This window comes from Camelus dromedarius, chromosome 6, assembly GCF_036321535.1.
Source record: "Camelus dromedarius isolate mCamDro1 chromosome 6, mCamDro1.pat, whole genome shotgun sequence".
Taxonomy (NCBI): domain Eukaryota; kingdom Metazoa; phylum Chordata; class Mammalia; order Artiodactyla; family Camelidae; genus Camelus; species Camelus dromedarius.
The window spans coordinates 31,422,601-31,442,417 of NC_087441.1; the positions used below are offsets into that span (position 1 = coordinate 31,422,601).

At 41.1% G+C, this 19,817-nt stretch overlaps 1 protein-coding gene across 3 annotated transcripts in view; it reads left to right on the top strand.

The window, feature by feature from the left end:
• The window catches only part of MTCL3 (MTCL family member 3), a 55,136-nt gene that overhangs the window by 31,472 nt on the left and 3,847 nt on the right, over positions 1 to 19,817 (top strand). The window contains exons 5-7 of one of the 3 annotated variants that reach the window (XM_064486712.1): positions 3,998 to 5,173; positions 6,582 to 6,886; positions 14,798 to 15,623. In XM_064486712.1, coding sequence (XP_064342782.1) covers positions 3,998 to 5,173; positions 6,582 to 6,692 — 1,287 coding nt within the window. In that variant the 3' untranslated portion in view covers positions 6,693 to 6,886; positions 14,798 to 15,623. Of the gene's footprint in view, positions 1 to 3,997; positions 5,174 to 6,581; positions 6,895 to 14,797; positions 15,624 to 19,817 lie in introns of those variants that run through there. The other 2 variants (XM_031456284.2, XM_064486713.1) reach the window with 2 other exon arrangements.

The following is a 19,817-nucleotide window of genomic DNA, read 5'->3' on the forward strand; positions in this document are numbered from 1 at the left end:
GACCTATGCAAATGGCAATTTCATATGGTTCAACCTGCTATCACCTGTATTGCTTGTATTTCATTTTGTTCATTTGCTTCAGCTGCTTGCACGTATCCCTTACATGTTCCTCCAGCGGCACAGTGAGTTCATATACTGAGAAATGGTATTGCATAGCAGTTACAAACTAACTTTAGGGCCAGGTTGCCTACATGGAAATCTCTGCTGCAAACCAGCTGCCCAGCCTGAGACAGGTTACTTATTCTTTCTAATGCCTCTGTTTCCCACTATAAATTGGGGATCACAATAGAGAATTGTTATACAGATTAAATGGGTTAATATATATAATTTATCAGAGTGCAATTTAGCTTTCAGCAGTAGCTAAGTCAAAGCCAGGCTCAGCTCACTTCTTTTGACCCTTCATCTTTATGTTCCCCTTCCTCTTATGTCATTTGTATCGTCTTAAGAGTGAGTCTTTAACAGACACAAAAATAAGAGACAACTTGCTTCGTTGTAATGTTTCTTGCCTGGCATTCACTGTGGAAAATAGGAGCAGGCATTTCTGCTCTGTTACATACCGACCAGACACTTTCCATACAATCTCTGATTTAATGATTTCACATTTACTATGGGATTTCCATGCCTGGGTCCAAATGCCACCTACAATAGTTAGGTTACAGGATGAGGTTGCAAGGCACATTGGCATACAGGATTCTTAAACTCTTGGCATTGCAGAAACTATCTCACTTAGTATCTTGAAGAGATTTCTTTTAAAATAAATAATTATCATGCCTTTCATCCTCCATCCCTCATAATGACTTTGTTACATGCATTAATGTGCAACTCTTTTTTTTTCTTTTCCAGTTTTATTAGGTAGAATTATTACAGTTTGACTGCACATATACATTATATTGTATGTAAGTACATATATACAATATATTGCACAATAATGTGCAACTTTAGAAATACTTTTTATATTTTCCTTCCTTTGAGCAGGAGAGCTTACATATATACAAATCAGATAGCCTCTTCTTTTGTATTTGCTAGACATAACTCAGTATAATGTTATTCTGCTCCAATCTATGACTTATATCACATCTACTGCTGTTTTGGTTAGATTAAAACTGTAGTATTATGCTAATTTTTTTTTTTTTTTTTGCTAGCAAATAAAGGCCTTGCCTTGCAATCAAAGACTCAACAGTACATGCAGCCCAGCCTGGCTTCCCAATTTTACCTACTCTTACTTCTCAGCAGAGCCCAGCCTGTGTAACAGCTTATTTGATATGTATATTGCTGCTCACCTTTCTAACAAACATTATTTCTAATTATTGGCTTACTTGACCTTTGAGTCTCCTGCTCAAGCCTTTATCCATTTCTTATCTGTCTCCCAGTTTTTTCTTCTCCTCTTTGATTGCCTCTGAAACCACTGCAATAGCTTCAACCATCACCTCTATGCATCTCAGTCTCATGTCCTCCCTCTGAGCCTGAGCTGTCTACAGGTCCAGGGAGGGTGATCTTTGTAATCTTGAGCCTGGGGTTCCACATGCTTGTTATAGGTGTTTCCACTGGGTATCCTTCCATGGACATACCTCAGAGAAAGCGTTTTAATATACTTAAATCCATATTCTTCCCATAAGACTTGATCCTCTTTGTTCAGTCTCTATCCCTGTTATTGACCATGCAACCATCAAGACACCTTAGCTCAAAACACCAAGGTTAACTTTGACTCTTCTACAGATGTGATATTAGACATTGTGAATCAGCCTTGGGTTCATCCTCCCTGAATTAGTGTGGGGGCCCCAACACAGTCTCTTTTGGGGCAGCTTCTTTCTCCCCTTGAGAAATGGATTCTCACATCAGATCTTTCTGCGACATACATTCTTATCCTTCTTCTCACTATACTCTGGGGTCTCTCATCTCTCTGCACTTCTTTCCTTTCTTCTAAACCCCTTCTAGAGGAATGTATATGAGCCAATGCATCTATCTGATTGTGTTATTTTATCTCCTTGCCCTATTTTTTCTTTATTTTTAGATGTGTAATTTTTTAAATTTCATTTTTTATTGAAGTATAGTCAGTTTTCATTGTTGTGTCAATTTCTGGTGTACAACATAATGTTTCAGTCATACATATAATACATAAATTCATTTTCATATTCTTTCTCATTATAGGTTACCACAAGACATTGAAAATAGTTCCCTGGGCAGTACAGAAGAAACTTGTTGTTTATCTATTTTATATAGAGTAGTTAGTATCTGCAAATCTCAAACGCCCATCCTATTTTTTTCTTATGTTTCTTTTCTAGAGGCAACACGTGCAGTGGGGGAAAATATGATTTTTGAAATCAGTCTGAATACAGATGTGCTCTGCCACTTATTAACTTGTGCTCTCCCATGTTACTAAACCTCTCTGAAGCTCAGCTGCCTTGTCTGTAAAGTAGACGTAGTATCACTTCCCTTGTGGGGCTGATGTAAGGATAGAAGGATATAAGGGATGTGAGATTCAGGCTCTGCATGCTTGGCAGCTCTCACACCCTTCATGCGAACTCTCCTTAGTAGATGGGAGGATGGGAGCCCTGTGCCCTGCTTTCCATCTCGTCCATTTCAAAAACTCTGGGCCATCTTTATTGAGCATCTCTGGCAGAAGCTCCTTATCCTCCTCACCTTCACCATCAGTGGTTGCTACTTCTTGGCCAGAATTCATCTCAAACACAGCTGACCCAGTGATGGGAAAGAAAAGCATTTTTATTCTCATTTTTTTTAAAATGAGGAAACCAAAGTCCACAGAAGTTACATGATATGTTCAAAGTGCAAACTTAAAAGAGAATTTGGGAATTATCCAAAATTATCCTTGGGAGTTATGTCCTTGGACATAATAATGTGTTTTTATATTAGCTCTCAAAGAAATGGTTGATTTCCATTTTCCTGTTTGTACTTTTCCATTCAGTTAATAATTAGGGTTTGAAGGTTGTCCTAAAAATGTGTGAGAAAAGTGTCTATAGGGTCTGCTGCATTATCCTTTTACCAGGCAGAGCCAACTCTATCCATTTCAGACTGATGGAAGTACATCCAATTTAAGAAGTGATCTAGATGAAACACCTACTGGTTTCTTCTTGGAGGGGCTATACCAGTGTTAAATTTTCCCTACTTTGAAGGCCTTCAAAAACAATTCTTCCTTGAATAAAGGTGGAGGACAGATTACTTTCTGTATGGCAGAGTGGTCATGAGCCTAATTAAGCTTTTATGTCAGAACTAAATTCAAATTTCACTTTGTCCTGTACCACTCATTAGCTGTATAAACTTAAACAAGTTATTGAACATCTTTAAACCAGGTATTTTTGGTTGTTTTGGTTGTTGTTGTTGTTGTTTTGTGGGAGGAGGTAATTAAGTTTACTTATTTATTTATTTTTAGAGGAGGTACTGGGGATTGAACCCAGGACCTCACACATGCTAAGCATGTGCTCTAACACTTGAACTATACCCTCCCCCCAAACCAAGTCTTTTAATACCTACTCATAAGTTTACTCTGCACATTAAATTAGGTCATATGTAAAGAATTTTACAGAATCTGGCTGACAGTCAGAGCTCTATAAATGGCAGTGAGTACATATTAACCATGTGTTCCTTCCAGGGAATAGGTTTCATATCTACTACAGTCAGGGGAATTCAAACCATGTGAAAAACAAAACAAAATGACCATTGTTGAAAATGACAGCCAAACAGTTGTGTGCAGTTAGAACATATAATAATCTCTGAATAGTGATGACCACAGTTTTTCTCTTTTTATATTGCTTCCTCTTTTTTCCAGGATGTAATATTGTCCTATTCTTTTATTTGCCAAAGAATTTAAATGATTTGGAGAAAATGTACAGCATCTACTTCTCTCTGCCTCTCTCTCTCTCATTAAATCTTAATTATGAGAAAAGAGAAATTATTTTTGCAGGTGTCGTTCTTTGGGTTGTTTTCTTGATTTACGTAAAAAATGATATCCTATCCCCTTCCCTTTTTTTTCCCAAATGAGGAGGACAACGAAGATCTGAAATGCCAGCTGCAGTTCGTGAAGGAAGAAGCGGCTTTGATGAGAAAGAAAATGGCCAAGATTGATAAAGAAAAGGACAGATTCGAACACGAGCTCCAGAAGTACAGATCGTTTTACGGGGATCTAGATAGCCCTTTGCCCAAAGGCGAAGCTGGGGGTCCCCCCAGCACCAGGGAGGCTGAGCTCAAGCTACGGCTGAGGCTGGTGGAGGAAGAAGCCAACATCCTGGGCAGGAAAATCGTCGAACTGGAGGTGGAGAACAGAGGCCTGAAGGCGGAACTGGACGACCTGAGGGGCGATGACTTCAACGGCTCGGCCAACCCCCTCATGAGGGAGCAGAGCGAATCCCTGTCGGAGCTGCGGCAGCACCTGCAGCTGGTGGAAGACGAGACGGAGCTGCTGCGGAGGAACGTGGCCGACCTGGAGGAGCAGAACAAGCGCATCACCGCGGAGCTCAACAAGTACAAGTACAAGTCGGGCGGCCACGACAGCGCGCGGCACCACGACAGCGCCAAGACCGAGGCCCTGCAGGAGGAGCTGAAGACGGCGCGCCTGCAGATCAACGAGCTCAGCGGCAAGGTCATGCAGCTGCAGTACGAGAACCGCGTGCTTATGTCCAACATGCAGCGCTACGACCTGGCCTCGCACCTGGGCATCCGCGGCAGCCCCCGCGACAGCGACGCCGAGAGCGACGCGGGCAAGAAGGAGAGCGACGACGACTCGCGGCCGCCGCACCGCAAGCGCGAAGGGCCCATCGGCGGCGAGAGCGACTCGGAGGAGGTGCGCAACATCCGCTGCCTCACGCCCACCCGCTCCTTCTACCCGGCGCCCGGCCCCTGGCCCAAGAGCTTCTCCGACCGGCAGCAGATGAAGGACATCCGCTCCGAGGCCGAGCGCCTGGGCAAGACCATCGACCGGCTCATCGCCGACACGAGCACTATCATCACCGAGGCGCGCATCTACGTGGCCAACGGGGACCTGTTCGGACTGATGGACGAGGAGGATGATGGCAGCCGCATCCGCGAGCACGAGCTGCTCTACCGCATCAACGCGCAGATGAAGGCCTTCCGCAAGGAGCTGCAGACGTTCATCGACCGCCTCGAGGTGCCCAAGTCCGCGGACGACCAGGGCACCGAGGAGCCCATATCCGTGAGTCAGGTACAGTTCTGCCTATTGCGAGCCACGGCGATGGCGAGGCTGGTCCGCGGAGCCGCGGTCCCCTGTGGGGCGACTCCGCGCACCGACCTCCACGCCCCGCTTTAGGGAAGTCCCAGCTCAGAGCCTCTCTGGGCTTGGAAGCCCCACGGCGCACTTCTTTCACACTGTCCTTCTTCAGGCCTGAGGTTTTCATAATCCAGTCACTTAGTAACTACTCCCCCTCTGTTTTGTTTAAAAGGGAAATTTACCCTCCCCAGTTTTTGTGTAAAGATTAAAGGATTTCTAAGATGTATTATTATCGAAGGCCAACATTTCCAATATTACGCTGCAAATTCTAATAGATTGAGCTGCAGAAAGATCCCGAATAGAAATCTTCAATTGTTGATCTGTTGTTTTCAAGCCAGGATTCAAATTAAGCTTAAAATATTTTGTCCATCACTAAATGATCAGGATTGATGCATAACTGCTGGTAAAAACGTAGAAACCAGCAGTAAAGAGAGGTGAGACTATGTCTGGAGCCCTACCGAGAGGAGCAGGTAGGAGACGCTGCTGTACCATAAATCGAAGTAACATGATCTTTATTTCTAGAGAAAATCACTGTCAGCCCGATAGCGGAGAATCTCAGGACTGGGAAGGAGTGTTATACTTTAGCTTTAAGGCAACTCTAATTCAGAGAAAGAGTAATAACTATTCCCAAACAGGGAAAACCAGCATTTTTCCTTCATCCTAATTGGTAGAGGCACAGCCGATGAATTGGACTGATCTGCTCTAGCCAGGTATGGTGGCCAAAGATCGATGCATTTTGTCAGAGTTAATCACCTAAGAGAGAGCTTATACAACAAACAGGTAGTGCTACCCCGTCTGGCGAGCCTGGTATCTTGTGTCCATTGGAGAACCCACGGAAGTACAACAGCATGCATGGCTTTTAAGACACGCAAGAGATTTACATTTAAAAATCACTTGATACCCAAAAGCATGACAGTAGATTAACTGCCTGTTAGTCACAACTAGAAAAATTGCAACCCTATTGCTTATTTACCTGGCATGCTGCTTTGCTTTGCTATTAAAAAAAAAAAAGTTTTAAGATGAAATGAGCTGAATTTTGAAATGTTAAAGATTTCTTTCTCTGTCTATTATATCAAATAATTGGGTTTTAGTTTCCTCGTTGCAGGTTTTTTTTTTAAACACTTTGAGCATGTGGTTTTGCAACGATACTCTCAGGGGAAGAAATAGAAATCAGAGTGAAAGAAAGCACTGTATATTATAAAAGGCTTTCAGATTTTGTAAATACATAAAGAAGGTTCTTTACGTTAAGTTAAACGAATGCTTAGATTAGTTGATATAAGTGTAAGTTTTAAAAATTATTATTAATTAACTCTTCTCTTTGTCTTTGCATTTACCTTCCCAGATGTTCCAGCCTATCATTTTACTTATTCTCATTCTTGTATTATTTTCATCACTTTCTTACACAACAATATTTAAACTTGTCTTCCTTTTTACACTGTTTTTTGTACTGTAAATCTTTCATCATTTACCATTCATTGTAGTGTTTCAGTTTGTTTATTTTGTTCACCCTTCAAGACAAGAAGTAAAAGAAGTATAATTTCTGTAGTAACCAATGCTATAAAAACACTGAAGACTGCTTATTTCTTTAAAAAGACACATCTTACTACCACCAATTTCAATAAGAAGCCCAAGCATTAAAAATTTCAGGTAAGAGAGTAAGTATGACTTCTCTTTTTATAAATCATCTTAATTTTTGCTTCTTTCCTCTACTCCTTGATTTGTACTTTTCTTGATAAATAACTATGAATGACTGTAAAAATTGCCTAAGTCTCTCAATTATGTCTCAGTAGTTGACTGTTATGATAATTCAAAAGCTGTACATTCACAAGTTGGTCACATTTTAGAAAATATATAGATTTATAAAGTACCTTTGCTAGGTTGCATCAGACTAACAAGATAATTTTGATATGCAGTAAACATCAATGAAAATTATGGTGAACAAATGAAATGTGGTCATCATGGAAACTAAACAATTTATCGTGATGCTGATGCTGTTATGTCTAAAAAGATGTGTTTGGAAGCAAGAAAGTGGATTAGGTTTTAGTTCGTTGAGAAAGGAATTATCCTCACCCTATTGCATTTGACCAGCTTCTATGCATTCCAACCAAACCAGCCATTTCTGAATTTGCCTATTATACTTGGAGCCGTATGTTACTAAGCAAGTTTGTTGCCCAGAGTCCTGTCTGCTATAACAGGTCACCACACAGAACTGCTTTTGGAGCAAGAAATATGCTAGAAATACGGTATGTGAGATATTTTGAGTAGGAGAAAAAAATAGTCATTCTCTAGAATTTCATTAAATCAGTCTAAAGCCAAGAGCATCGTTCCAGTGGGAGCTGATCTGTAGACGTAAACTTACTCTGGTGAACCTGACCATTGCATTTTCTCCTCCTACCTAAAGTGGCCTGGTAGGTGTCATGTACCCAGAAGGCCCAGTTCTGTCCCTTTCATTGGCAACTTACTGAGTGGAAAGCTGGATTGCACCACTGCCACCAAGACTCAGAAATCTTGCACTCATTGAAGTCACGTACTTGGAAATTCTTGCATATTGGTTGGCAGATATGAAAATCTGGGGTAAAGTCTCTTGCCCTCGGCATAAAGAATAATATACGTAAAATCTTTGCTCTAATATGAAAGTTGGTACTGGTAACAGTCTTTTGAATCCTCATCGATTTCCCTTTGAGTATTAATTTAAAAAAAACTACACAATGTTGAAAATTCAGTTTATAATAACTACTCGTAATTTATTTGTGGTTTTGATTTTGTTTTGATTTGCGGGGAGGAGAGACCTGGCGTGAGGAGTGGCTAACCAACAGCTTGAATCTGTCACTATGTACTTTTCACATTGGAGATTCAAAAGGCTTTATTGACCTTCATGACAGAGAAAAAGCTAATAACAGAAATGCTATATTTAATCAACTATTCGTGTTAATTTTAAAAAATTTTCGTCTCAAGGGGAACAGCCACTTTAAAAATCAAAATTTGTCCTTTGCTAAGCCTCTAGACTGCCATCTCAGAGAAACCATCTTGGCAGTGGACTTGGAACTGGAAGTAAATGTTTCAGGGCTGAAATTTATCTGAAATAAGTATTGCCTTTGGAGCCAGATACACCCAGCTAAGCAATGATTCTCAGCTATGTATGAGCATTTGGTAGTTTATAGCTGCTGTGGGTTGTCACAATGACTGGGAAGCTCTATTGGCATTTTGAGGAAAGGAGTCAGAATCTCATATAATCGTCCTACCCAAATTGCCTGTGTTGTCCCTGTGGGGGAGTGTGGTGTGCAGTGCACTTATCCTCTTCAGAAGTATCACGGATCTTCACTCCCCTCTGTGGCTTTAACTGGCTTTAGAATTGAAACTTTCTTTACCATGAGAAGTGTAAAAAACTAAATAACTAGATCAGTGGTTCTCAACCCGAGCTGCACATCAGAATTCTTGGCATGTTTGTAGAATTGAGACCCTACTTCACACTAATTGAAATCAAATGTATGAACCCAAGCATGTATATATCTTTTTAAACTCCCAAGAACCATTTATTTAGATGTTTGAATATATATATATATATATACTTAGCCTATACCAAGGTCACAGTAAACTATGTGACACTAGCTGTGTAGAATTATCAGCTGTCTAGGCTTTAGCAGACCTTGAATTTCCAAGCATTCAGTGGATATCCATATCCTCTCTAGAGCATGTCTACCTTTGTCATACGGCCTTTGCCAGAAGACCTCTAATGACAAAGCAGTTGTTTCCACACTGGTGGTAGTGTTAAAAAAAACTCCCCTTTCATTAATATAGATTTTTGAAACAAACAAAATCAAAGACGAATAGGAATAATACATGACAGGAAGGAGACCCACGATGAATAGTGTGCATGTGCAGGGTCACACACACACCTGGAGACACAGGCACAAGTGAGCGCTGAGTTAAAGCCACAGGATGGTCCCCTCACACACCCTAACAAACCACCACTTGGTCATTATACAGTTACCTCTGCCACAGAGCTTCCCCATGCAATCTGTAGAGAGGATATGGTGTCCCACACATCTACCAGGAATGATGGATGCCAACTGACTCTACCCTCCAACCCAGATGAGAAAGCATACATAAGAGATGTGAGAATGGAGCAAAGAGAGCGTGGCTCCTCTATTGAACAAACATTTTGAATTGTTGGCTGATAGAGGAAACTGAAGTTCAGTTTCTACTTTTTTACAGCTTTCCATTGGTTGATTGACCAGCACAGACAAGTAAATAGCTAACTCTAACATGTACTCTTATTGAAGTGCAAAAAAGGTTTGGGGTTGCAATTTATTGTTTGTTAGATACCTGATAGTGCAGGGCTAGTCCCTATAGCTCAGTGGTAGCTTGTGACCTGAGCAAGAAGGGAGAGGCTGACCAAGCTTTGGGCTAACCGAAACACAGATCTCCTGTGAGGAATTACTGTTGTCCTGGCAACAGGGGCATTAATCTTACCTATGGCCAGCTGAAAATTAGCACTTGCCATCTCCTCTGCTTGAATTAGGCTATGAGCCTCTGCAGCCGCTGACGTCCAACACACCCCGAAAGGAGTTCAGGAATGAGGTGCTCTGTGCTCTGGGAAAACTGGCGGAACAGGACTTCAGATAGTTAGATATTTTCAGGAGAAGATTTTATGGGCCCAGATTCTTGCGTTTCCTCCTCTCTAGAAAAGCACTAAATTCATTAACGATGACATCTGCTCCTCGTGACTAAAGCAAGCCTCTGCCTGAAATGTGTGCTTCACTGCACGTACCCCCGTCACTAAAATCTGTCATACTGAGTTCTCCCCTGCCTCTTCGGAGCTGCTCCTCAGAGCTCTCTGAGATGCTGCCTTCCAGGCTGTAGTCCTCACTTTGCCCCAAATAAAACTTAACCCACAACTCTCATGTTGCATGATTTTATTTCAGTTGACACTATGGACTCCTAAGGTGTTGATTTTATAGAAGAATTTTGTGAAAATTCTGAACTCCATCCAGACTCTCCATATAAGGGTCCCCATTGGTGAGCAGGAAAAGGACTGACCTGGCTATTGCTCACAGATTCTGGGGGATTTGGGGTCACTCTGACAGCTTCTCTGAGGTTTGTGAAGCAACTTTACTCTATGGGCCAATTCCAGGGAGGCTCTTTCCAACTCTGCCCTACCCACTGCATCCCAGTTTTGTGCCTGTGTGTAGGCACCCAGTTCTACACACTGTGGTGTACAGTGAGAAGTTTATCCAGTGTCAGGGAATTCAGACCTGCCTCTGTCTCAGGGGACTGCTGGGGGCCAGTAGATGGAGGTTGGTCTCAGCAAACAGCCAGCTGCTTCTCCCTGGAAGTTAAAGCTTTTCTGTGGGTACCTAGGATCTCTCCCTTACACCACAGGACATATATGTGGGAGAAAAGTTAACAAAGATGGTGCCCAGTACCTTAGAAAGAGAGCCCTCGGTATCTCCTTCTCCACCCCTTGGTCTTCTTACTTGCATCATCTTTGTTGCATAAAGCTAGTTCCAAAAGAGGAACACTCAGGCTTCTTTGTGCATCAAAAGAACAGATTCCTCCAATTATTGAGACCAGGAATCTTGTCCTGTTTGCACCTTTGAAGCTGTGCTATTTAAACATCATGCTGAAAATAAATTCAAACAAACGAAATTTATTGAAGAAAAATTCCTTTGCGTGCACATTCCTGGGCATAGGAAGGAGTGTCTTTGGTAATTTGGCCTAGATTTAAGAAAAAAAAAATTCAATTGGCTATTTGTAAGCAAAACGGGCTTAAACTCCTGAAACCAAGGAAAACTCAGTGTGGAGCCTGGAATGTGTGTTGGCCTGCACTCTCGAGCCTTCCCTTGGGTTTGTGTGGTGGAATGGGATATGGTAGGTCATCCACTGCCAGGGAGGTTTGGAATATCAGTTTGGTAGCTAAGCTTTAACTCTAAATATTCACGCGGTGGTTGAAGCTGTACTCTTACAGAACCACAGCCCACTTCCCTCTGGTGGAGGCATGCTCTGGATCAGATGCCTTCATTGGATGTAAGGATTGGAGAGAAGGTGGCAGAGGAGAGTATCAGAAAGTGCGAAAAGTTGGCAACACTTTTCGGAACCACTTTCAAGTAGATGCTGTTGTAACCTCACTTGATCAGGGAGCAGGAGCAGGAAGGGCACCACTCACCTCTTAAACATTCCACTTGGGAAGTTTCCACCTTTCACTGCCCGCTGGTAAGTCAGGCTGTGTTGCCCTTAAGAACTTCATCTTAATTTTATCCTTAAGATGTTTATGTTTAATAAGCTTAAATGTACTGACATTTCTTGATTATTCCATTTCATTGTTACAATTAGAGAGGGTTTGTTAGTTCACAGTTGTATGAGTTTTCCCATAGTTGTTTTTCAAAATAAGATACCATCAAAACCCAACACCTGGAAATAAAATGATAAGATTTTATAAATTCATAGAATTTACTGTGATATAAGAGCACATTGTCAGTGGTGTTTAGCAGTTCTTCAGCCTTTCAGAAAATATTCACATAACTTTTTGACTTAATGGATTAGAATGCTTCTTTGGATGTTGTCCAAACCAAAATTCCTATTTAGGGTGTTTCAAACGTAGTTCATAATATTTTGATTTTGTTTTAATTCTTTTTCTTTTAAATTATCAGCACATTTTTAGATGTAGTAAATAAAGTTTTATATTGTACCAGAATAAATACTAAATAAACAGGATGCTGGGGGATCGCACTAATTTACAAACTAGAGCCTTTCAGAAAAGTTTGGAAGACTCACTCATTACACAAAATGGCAAATGGCTCTGAAGTCTTCAGGAAGGATGCAGCTGTTTCAGGAGCTTCATTATACTGCCTACTCCGGAGATGGTGCTCTGGGAATTACCAATTCTGAAAAAGTGTGCTTTACTATTTATTTTCTGTGGTCTCTTCTGAGTGTTTTGAGTTGAGCGGCTTACATAATCTGTGTTAACAAGCAAGGAGCATAAGTGATCCTCAAAGGCTGACAAACATTTCTTTCCTGAGATTGTCCAATGTAGTGTACCTTTGAAGTCAACCAGTCAGCTCTGTGAGTTCATGTTGAAAGTTTTTGCCTTAACCTGTGTGTTTGAAAATTTAAAGAGTGTGAGAGACAAAGAGAAGCTCATCAGTTTGTCCACTTGCTTCAGATGACTTAGTGAGGGCAGAGAGTTGAAGAGCTTAAAAAAAAAAAAAAAAAAAAAAAAAGACCTTAGAGCATCTTTTATTCCTTAAAGTCAGAAAACTCAATTTAGGGTCTAGTTTATAATTCCCTTTCTTTTTCATGAACATGTGCAGTTTTTGCACAATCTATTCCCTCCCTATCATTAAGTCCTGGCCAGATAAAGCAGATTTAAACTATTTAAATAGACATCCTAAGTGTGAACCTAGATCAGCCATTGAGAACTTTGGAGGTGGGGGTTTCAGCAAAATGAATTGATTCTAGATTTTTAGAATCTGAGCTCCTTTACCTGAAAGGAAATGTGCATCTCCTGAAGCACCAGGACCACTGTATGGAGGGTCTTAGCATTATTCTAACTGCTAAGACTCCATACAGTGGAAAAAACCACAGTAAAGCAGCCAAAGGAAGAGACAGTTGAAGGAAAATGAGGTTCCCCCAGCATTGGGCCTTCAAATTTTGGCATGAAGAAGCTGTCCAGGAAGAGAAACTCATGCCTCTGGTCACACTCCTCACTTTCAAAGGAATGTGATTTCTTCCTAAGGAGCTATTGGTTTGAAGTACTGATATTTGTAGAAAGTAAATGGATTAAAAAATAGCAGGGTGGAGGCAAAACAGTTGGAAAAGAGAAGGAAGATGTAGGAATCTTACTGTGCAAAATATTTTGATGGCAACAACAACAGAAGAATATATTGTAAGGGCCAAGCATAGCAGTCAAGGTATTGTGTTTAGAGGACTTACTGTGGACTTACTGAGAGACCTTGGTGTGGAAGGTGGGTCCAGGTGGCTCTGCAGAAGTCCTCTGATCCGAGGCGATCCAAGGCTATGGTGAGGTGTGACTGTGGGCCTCCCTTTCTCTACCCTTATCTCCAGATCCTTTACTGTAAACTTCTCACATCACGATGCCACATTTCTTTGCACCTGGGCACCAAGATTTCTCACATTAACCCCTCAAAATCTAGCACCCACTCATACAGTTCCTTTTTCTGATCTTCCCTCTCCCCTGCTCCATGGCCCACGAATGAGAGAGACTCCTTCCCCTGGACTCCTGTATTGACTGTTCCTTCCAGCCCTTTTTGGATACTAACTGTTCTTCTTTTCTGTGCAAAGTTCTGACTAGCCAGTAATTGCTTCCTCTGTCAATGGCATTTTCTTAGACAATGACTAAAAATATAATGCTTTCACCTATTGGTGATAAATCTCACATTTCTGGTAGAAGATATAGGTGGACTAGCAATGCCTTGGGATGGGGCAGGGCGGGGAGAGTAGGAATTAATTCCTGTGTGCTTCAAATTATACTTGCTAAATGGCCTCTCTTAGCCCTGCTTTACTGCTGGGACTTCTTATCCCAAAGACATGGCTCAGGGTGCCCTCTTGTGGTGGACAGGCATTCCCACGGCCCTTTTCTGGAATGAAACGAGAGGGAGCCCTACAGCAGTCCCTGTGTGACTTAGCTTTTAGCTTTTGTTCTCATCTTTATCAACACCTGCCAAGTCATGAATCTGGAAATAATATAGTGAGATGCTAAAAACAAATTTGAAAACTGTAAGCAGGACCTGTCTCTAGTCTGGAATAGCCCACGTTTCTAAAATGTTTTATTGTTCTGTTTCTTCAGAATATAGAACAGTACTTAAAAAAATAGAACAGATAGTTTGAAACTATTCTTTTCGAATATTTCTGTCATCTGGAAATGCCTGTACATAAGCCCCATGACAGATCTGCTCGGCTGAAAAATCTGTTGACATGTCACCAGCCCTCAGAATAGAAGAGAGAGGGCCAGCAGCCCATGATTCTAGAAGGAAAGCATCCAGCACCAGGAGAATCACACACGAGCTGGAACACAGTGATGCACATATGTGGCTTCCATGGATAAGAAAGGCTCTGTGTGTGACTCTCTTAATTTTATAACCCAAAACAGATTCTAATAAGTATCAATATTATCTCTCTTTTACTAACACAGAGTCCAAGTTCTGTCGTTCTAGAACTCAAATTAACACAGGACCAAATTTGATAGAAGCAGCTGTGGAGCTTTATAAAAATTAGCAAACCTGGGCCTCACCACTGGATGGTCTAATTCAGAAAGTCTGGGGGAAGGTTCCAGCTTTGGTCATTTTGTAAAAAAATTCTTTGAGTGACTGCAGTGTGCAGCAAGGCTGGAGAGTTAACACTGAACTGTGGCCCCCTGGGTGGGGTGTGGGGTGCTGCGGGGACTAAGAAGAGAGGTTCTCCATGTTTGTAAGTTAGTTCCAAAGTGGCAGACTAGTCGGATAGTGGACAGTCATGCTGCAGGTCACATTTCAGGGATCTTTAGAGTTGATGGAGCTTGTTGAGGACACAGATTTGTCTTATTCTTCTTCCAATCTTCAGGATCTAACACTGCACCTGGTAAATGTGTTTAAAGAGTAAAGGAAGAAGGGGCTGAAAGATTATACAAGCAAGAAGTCAGAAGCCACCCCGTCTCATCTATAGCCAGGGTTGGCAGAGCGTAATGTGATTAAATCAATAACTGCTTTGCGGCGCTTCAAGATCATCCTTCAGACATTTATGGTAAATTAAATGTGCAATGGTATACTGAAGGCAAAGTTGGTGCATTTAGCCCCAGATTTTTTCCATTGCCAAGTTAAATTTCTTCTGTCTTCATATTCTGACCCAGGAATTACATTATTTAGGGATACAAGCTTCTTCAGATAAGCAGCATCAAGATAAATACTGTGTCATAGGACTCCTGTGTTATACTTGGAAGATGAAGTATTATCTCCCTCATTTGGACTTAAAGGAAAATTCAATTTAAGATCTGACAAAGCCAGGAATCAATGTCTCACACCCTAAACTCTTATCCCTGGGTTCTATTCCCTCCCTTGAACTCCTTGGAATTTTAAATTTCAAGGTCCTCCCCCAGGAATGAGAAGACCTGGATTCTATTCCTGGCGTTGCTAGTAACTGGCTTTGTGACCTTGAGCAAATGACTTAACATCAGGGCCTCTTTCCTCAGCTGTAAAATGAGAAGCTTGGCAGGACGATGTCAGGGGTTCTTCCTGGCTACAAAATTCTATGAGTCTGGAAGCACCTGCTAGTGATGTTTTGCACCCAATATTCCTCTTTCTCCCTTTCCAAGATGTTTTAGTCTGTGGCTTAATATCATCATTTATAAAGACCTTTTCCAACCCTTTCCAGGATTTTCCTTTTTGTTTCTTGACAGCAGCTCATGTTTCTACATTTACTTTACGTTAAATATTCTTACATGCATTTTTATGGATGTGTTATACATTGAAATAGGATTGGTATGACATGATACCAATGATTCTTCCAAATTCTCTCCAATGTATAAAGCAATAGTTTGAGTCAGTTTCATATTTGAAGGTTTAAATATTTCAATGGGCTAAAAGTAACCTGGATTATGCACCAACTTGCATTTTCTCCATAAGGTTTTCAGCCATTGTGACACCTGCTTGAAAATATCAGGCACTTCAAGATGTCGAAATATCACTGTAGGGCTGAGTATACCAAAAGTAGTCTTTAAAATCTATTCGTTTTATGTATATAACAGTAGGAACTTTTCTTAAAACAAAGCTTTCTTAAAAAATTTTTTTCGTGGAAAGGTTCAGAAGTACCTGTACGGAATGCTTATTGCCTTTGTAGGCCGTCATCTGATTGTGTTACTTTATTTCTTTGGGGTATGAAATATGGAATTTTAGCTAATATACATTTTTAAATGATTCAAATGAAAGGGTTGGTAAATACGAGAGTAATTGGTAGACTTGGAGTGAAATTCTGTCAAAGTTGTGTCCCTAGTTTTTGATCCTGTATATAATTTAAGGTCAACTTTACCGTGACAAGAAGCAGATGAAGCTCCTGCAATAAATAATTGCTGGGACATGCGTGAAAAGGGGCGTTCATATAGGTACTATTGTGCGGCAGCATAGAGAATAGAGCAACATGATTTCTTCTGTAATTAGCTACATATTATCAGAAGTTCTGACAGGATTTAGAAAGCAGTCTTAATTTGATTTACAAAGGACACAAGGAAATTAAGAGGTCTGGAGCGGAAGAGAGGGAAGGGGGAACAATTTTATTAGATAATTCTGTATAGATGCTTTGGGGGACTTACTCCCCCAAACCCCCGCCACCTCCCACCTCCAACCACCACACCAGGATTTCTCTCCTCTCCTGATAGGGATGGAGGCAGAATGAGCTAACATTTCTTAAGTGCCTGACTCTATAAGTATCTCCTCACTGTCTTACAATAGCCTCATGAAGTAAATATAATAATTTCTTTACTCAAAGTTCACACAGATAAGTGGTGGCAGCAGAATTAAAACTAATATCTCTGTGACAAAATTCCAGGATCTTCAGGTGGAGAAACCAGTTCCAAGATCTACTCCTCTTCATGGTCAAGTTTCTATGAATTTCGGGAAGATACCTTACCTTTTAGAGCCTTGGTTTTATCAGTAAAATTGGTTAAATATCTACAGACCGTTTCTGTGAGAGTGAACTAAGATAAAGCTACATTAGATATTAGAAGCACTTAGCACAGGGCCTTGCAGAGACCTGTCTCCATGAGTCATCAATTATTACTAGAATTACTGTTGTTGTTATTGCTTTCAGGTTACGATGCCAAGCTTTCAAAACACAGAGTATGATTTCATTTGATTGTCCTACACGTACTAAAGTCCTACTCTGAGCAAGTTACTCTTAGTAAACTTTTTAGCTCCCCATGAAATATTTATCTGGAAGCAGCCAAAAATAATATTACAGTGTATACGAAATGCTTTAATGATCACGCAGAAGAGCTGCTTCAGACGAGGATAAGACCTCATGAGGTAAACTTTTGTCGAGCTTATTTGCTGAATTAGACACAACGTTGCTCTTGATGCCTTTTTGAGCTCATTCACACCAAAGGTGAGCAGGTCTGTGTGTGTAGAAATTCACACACAACCTGGACATGTTGCTCGGGAGGCAAGGCTTCCTAGCATTTCCAGGGTACATCGATTTGGTCACGGCTTAAGAAGCCTCTTCATGCACGTGGGATGCAGCACACCCTAACTGCAACAAGCACGTGGGCATCTCATTTGTTTTTTTTTTTCCTTCCCACAACAGTTATCATCCTTTCTCTAGCAGAAAGATATCACTATCACTGTAAATATAAGCAGCCAGCTCTCATAGAATCAAAAAGAGCTAGGAGGCTGGTCTTTATATATTCCATTTCTGTTTTATTTCAAGACAGACGTTTGATACATTTTCACAAATCTTTTTGAGTTTTATATATATAAAATTTCTGGACTTTTGTTCTACCACATCCAGACACCAACTTCCAAAGGCACCAAAAGTTGCATTCTGACACAAGCTGAAAAGGGGAAAGAGAAAGGTATGGCAGGAGGTGATTCTTTCCTGTGAAAAAGGAGTTAACTTTTCCAAATGAACGAAATCTAAACTTGGCAATTGTCATCATGTGATCTTAACGCCAGCCCTTTTGGCAAGTTTGGAAATACTGGGCTCCCTTATAAAAGTTAAAAATGTCCTGGACCTGGAGTTGTTTACCCAGAGTGTGAGCTGCTCTAAAGTTTCAGGGCTCTGGTTGGAAGGGGTGGCTTGAAGGCCGCCTCCGAGAAACTGACGTCACAGTGGCCTCGGCTGCGCTGTGATGCTGAGCTGAGCAGCTTTTTGATTTGTGAAAGTGGTAAAGGTTTCAAAGGGACTTGTCAGTCCTGCTCGGTTGAGTGGTTGGACTTACTTTGCATTCGTATCTCCTGCAAAGAAGCAAGATTCACCACGCTGAGACTTTTCTCTTTGAGACAACCAGCTATCTTCCCTTTGCTAGATTGACCAGTGGTTGACCATGAGCATAGGATTTCTCCCCAGGGTAAAAAGGTATGTTTCTTTCTGGCAATTTGAAAGCAAGTGACTAATTGCGGCAAAATATAGAGATGCTGCTGCTGACATATTTTCAACTACGGAGACTGTTGAAGTGGAGGGTGATTTCAACATCTGCCTGATTCATTGTGTGTGTTTGGGCTTAAACACAGTGGGGCGGGGTGCGTAACGGATTTTACTGACTCCCAGGCAAGAGAGGGCTCAGCTGCTGTGTGTGGATTTCCTGCTCTGGACTGACAGTGCCATCCGCTCTCTGAGACGGTGTTTTTCCAACGCTGCTTCTCAGTACTTTGAACACCACTTTGCCTACCATAGGATTTCACTAAATTTATTTATTAAAATGCTGTTTTCATTAAGAGAAGAATTTTTAACAGTTGCAAAGTAGAGTTCATGACCCTTGAAATTGCTGGTATTTGAAAATTGCAGTGAAAAATGAATCAGTGTAATTGCATCCAAGATAATGGTTTGCTCACTGCATCAGTGTTTCTGCAATTTGAGTTGAAATGCTTGCTATTCATAATGGTTTAATCTTCAGTTTGGAGGGATCCTTACCTCTACATCTTCCACTGTTTAAGCTGATTAATTTTAGATATCTCTTTACCCAGGCCGAGTGTGCCTTTCAAAGTTTTTGAAAGTAAGAGATGTAAAATCAGTGCGCCTGTATGTTGGATGTTTTCTAGTTGGAGTATATAACTGGAGAGAAAACAAGGAAGGAGAAGATAATAAAATGAGAAGGCAAAATTGATTTCTTCAGAATTGCATATGGTAGTATCCCCTTGACCCAATTGAAACATAAGTAACATGCTGAAATAGCAAGAAAGAGAAATAAAAAATTTGATTGCACATTTTTTGCCTTGTAACAAAATCATATCATGGCTGGCTTTGGAAATAGGCATTTGCAGTGAAGAGTAGGGGAGGAATAATATCTATTAATCAGTGGAAGTGATGCAGGTGATTCACAGGGGCCTGGAGAATCTTGGAGGCAAATGGTGCATAGCTTTGATAGGTATAGACATGGGAATTCCTAATTCCTTCAAAGTTAAGAGGGGACAAAGTATCTCCAAGGCAAAGGATTGTTCTAGGGCTTGTGAGATTGACAGTACCTACTGTGTGTGGCATTTGTATTGGAATATGTAACCGCCTACAAATGAAAAATGTTTAATGATATGAAAAGTAGTATGTTTAGATAAAGGAAGTCAGAGGACAAGAAACAAATACTCTGAATAAAGATCTCAGAAGAGAGAAGTTGCAACTGAGTCAACTCCCCTAAAACTCTTTCATTTGTTTGGCTGCAGTCCACTTTTCAGTGGGGGAGATGAAGGTTGAAATGGGAACCACCAAGGTGTAGTAAGAATGGAGCACCCTTCAGACGAAGAAGTGTTACCATGGCCAACTTGAGGCTAACCTGGGAAATGACAGTGATTTGCTGTGAAACTCCTAAGTTGCTCTTGAATTTTGCTTACTAGTAGGGCCTAAGGTCAGCGGACTGTTTTCCTCCCATCACCTTACTTACGCA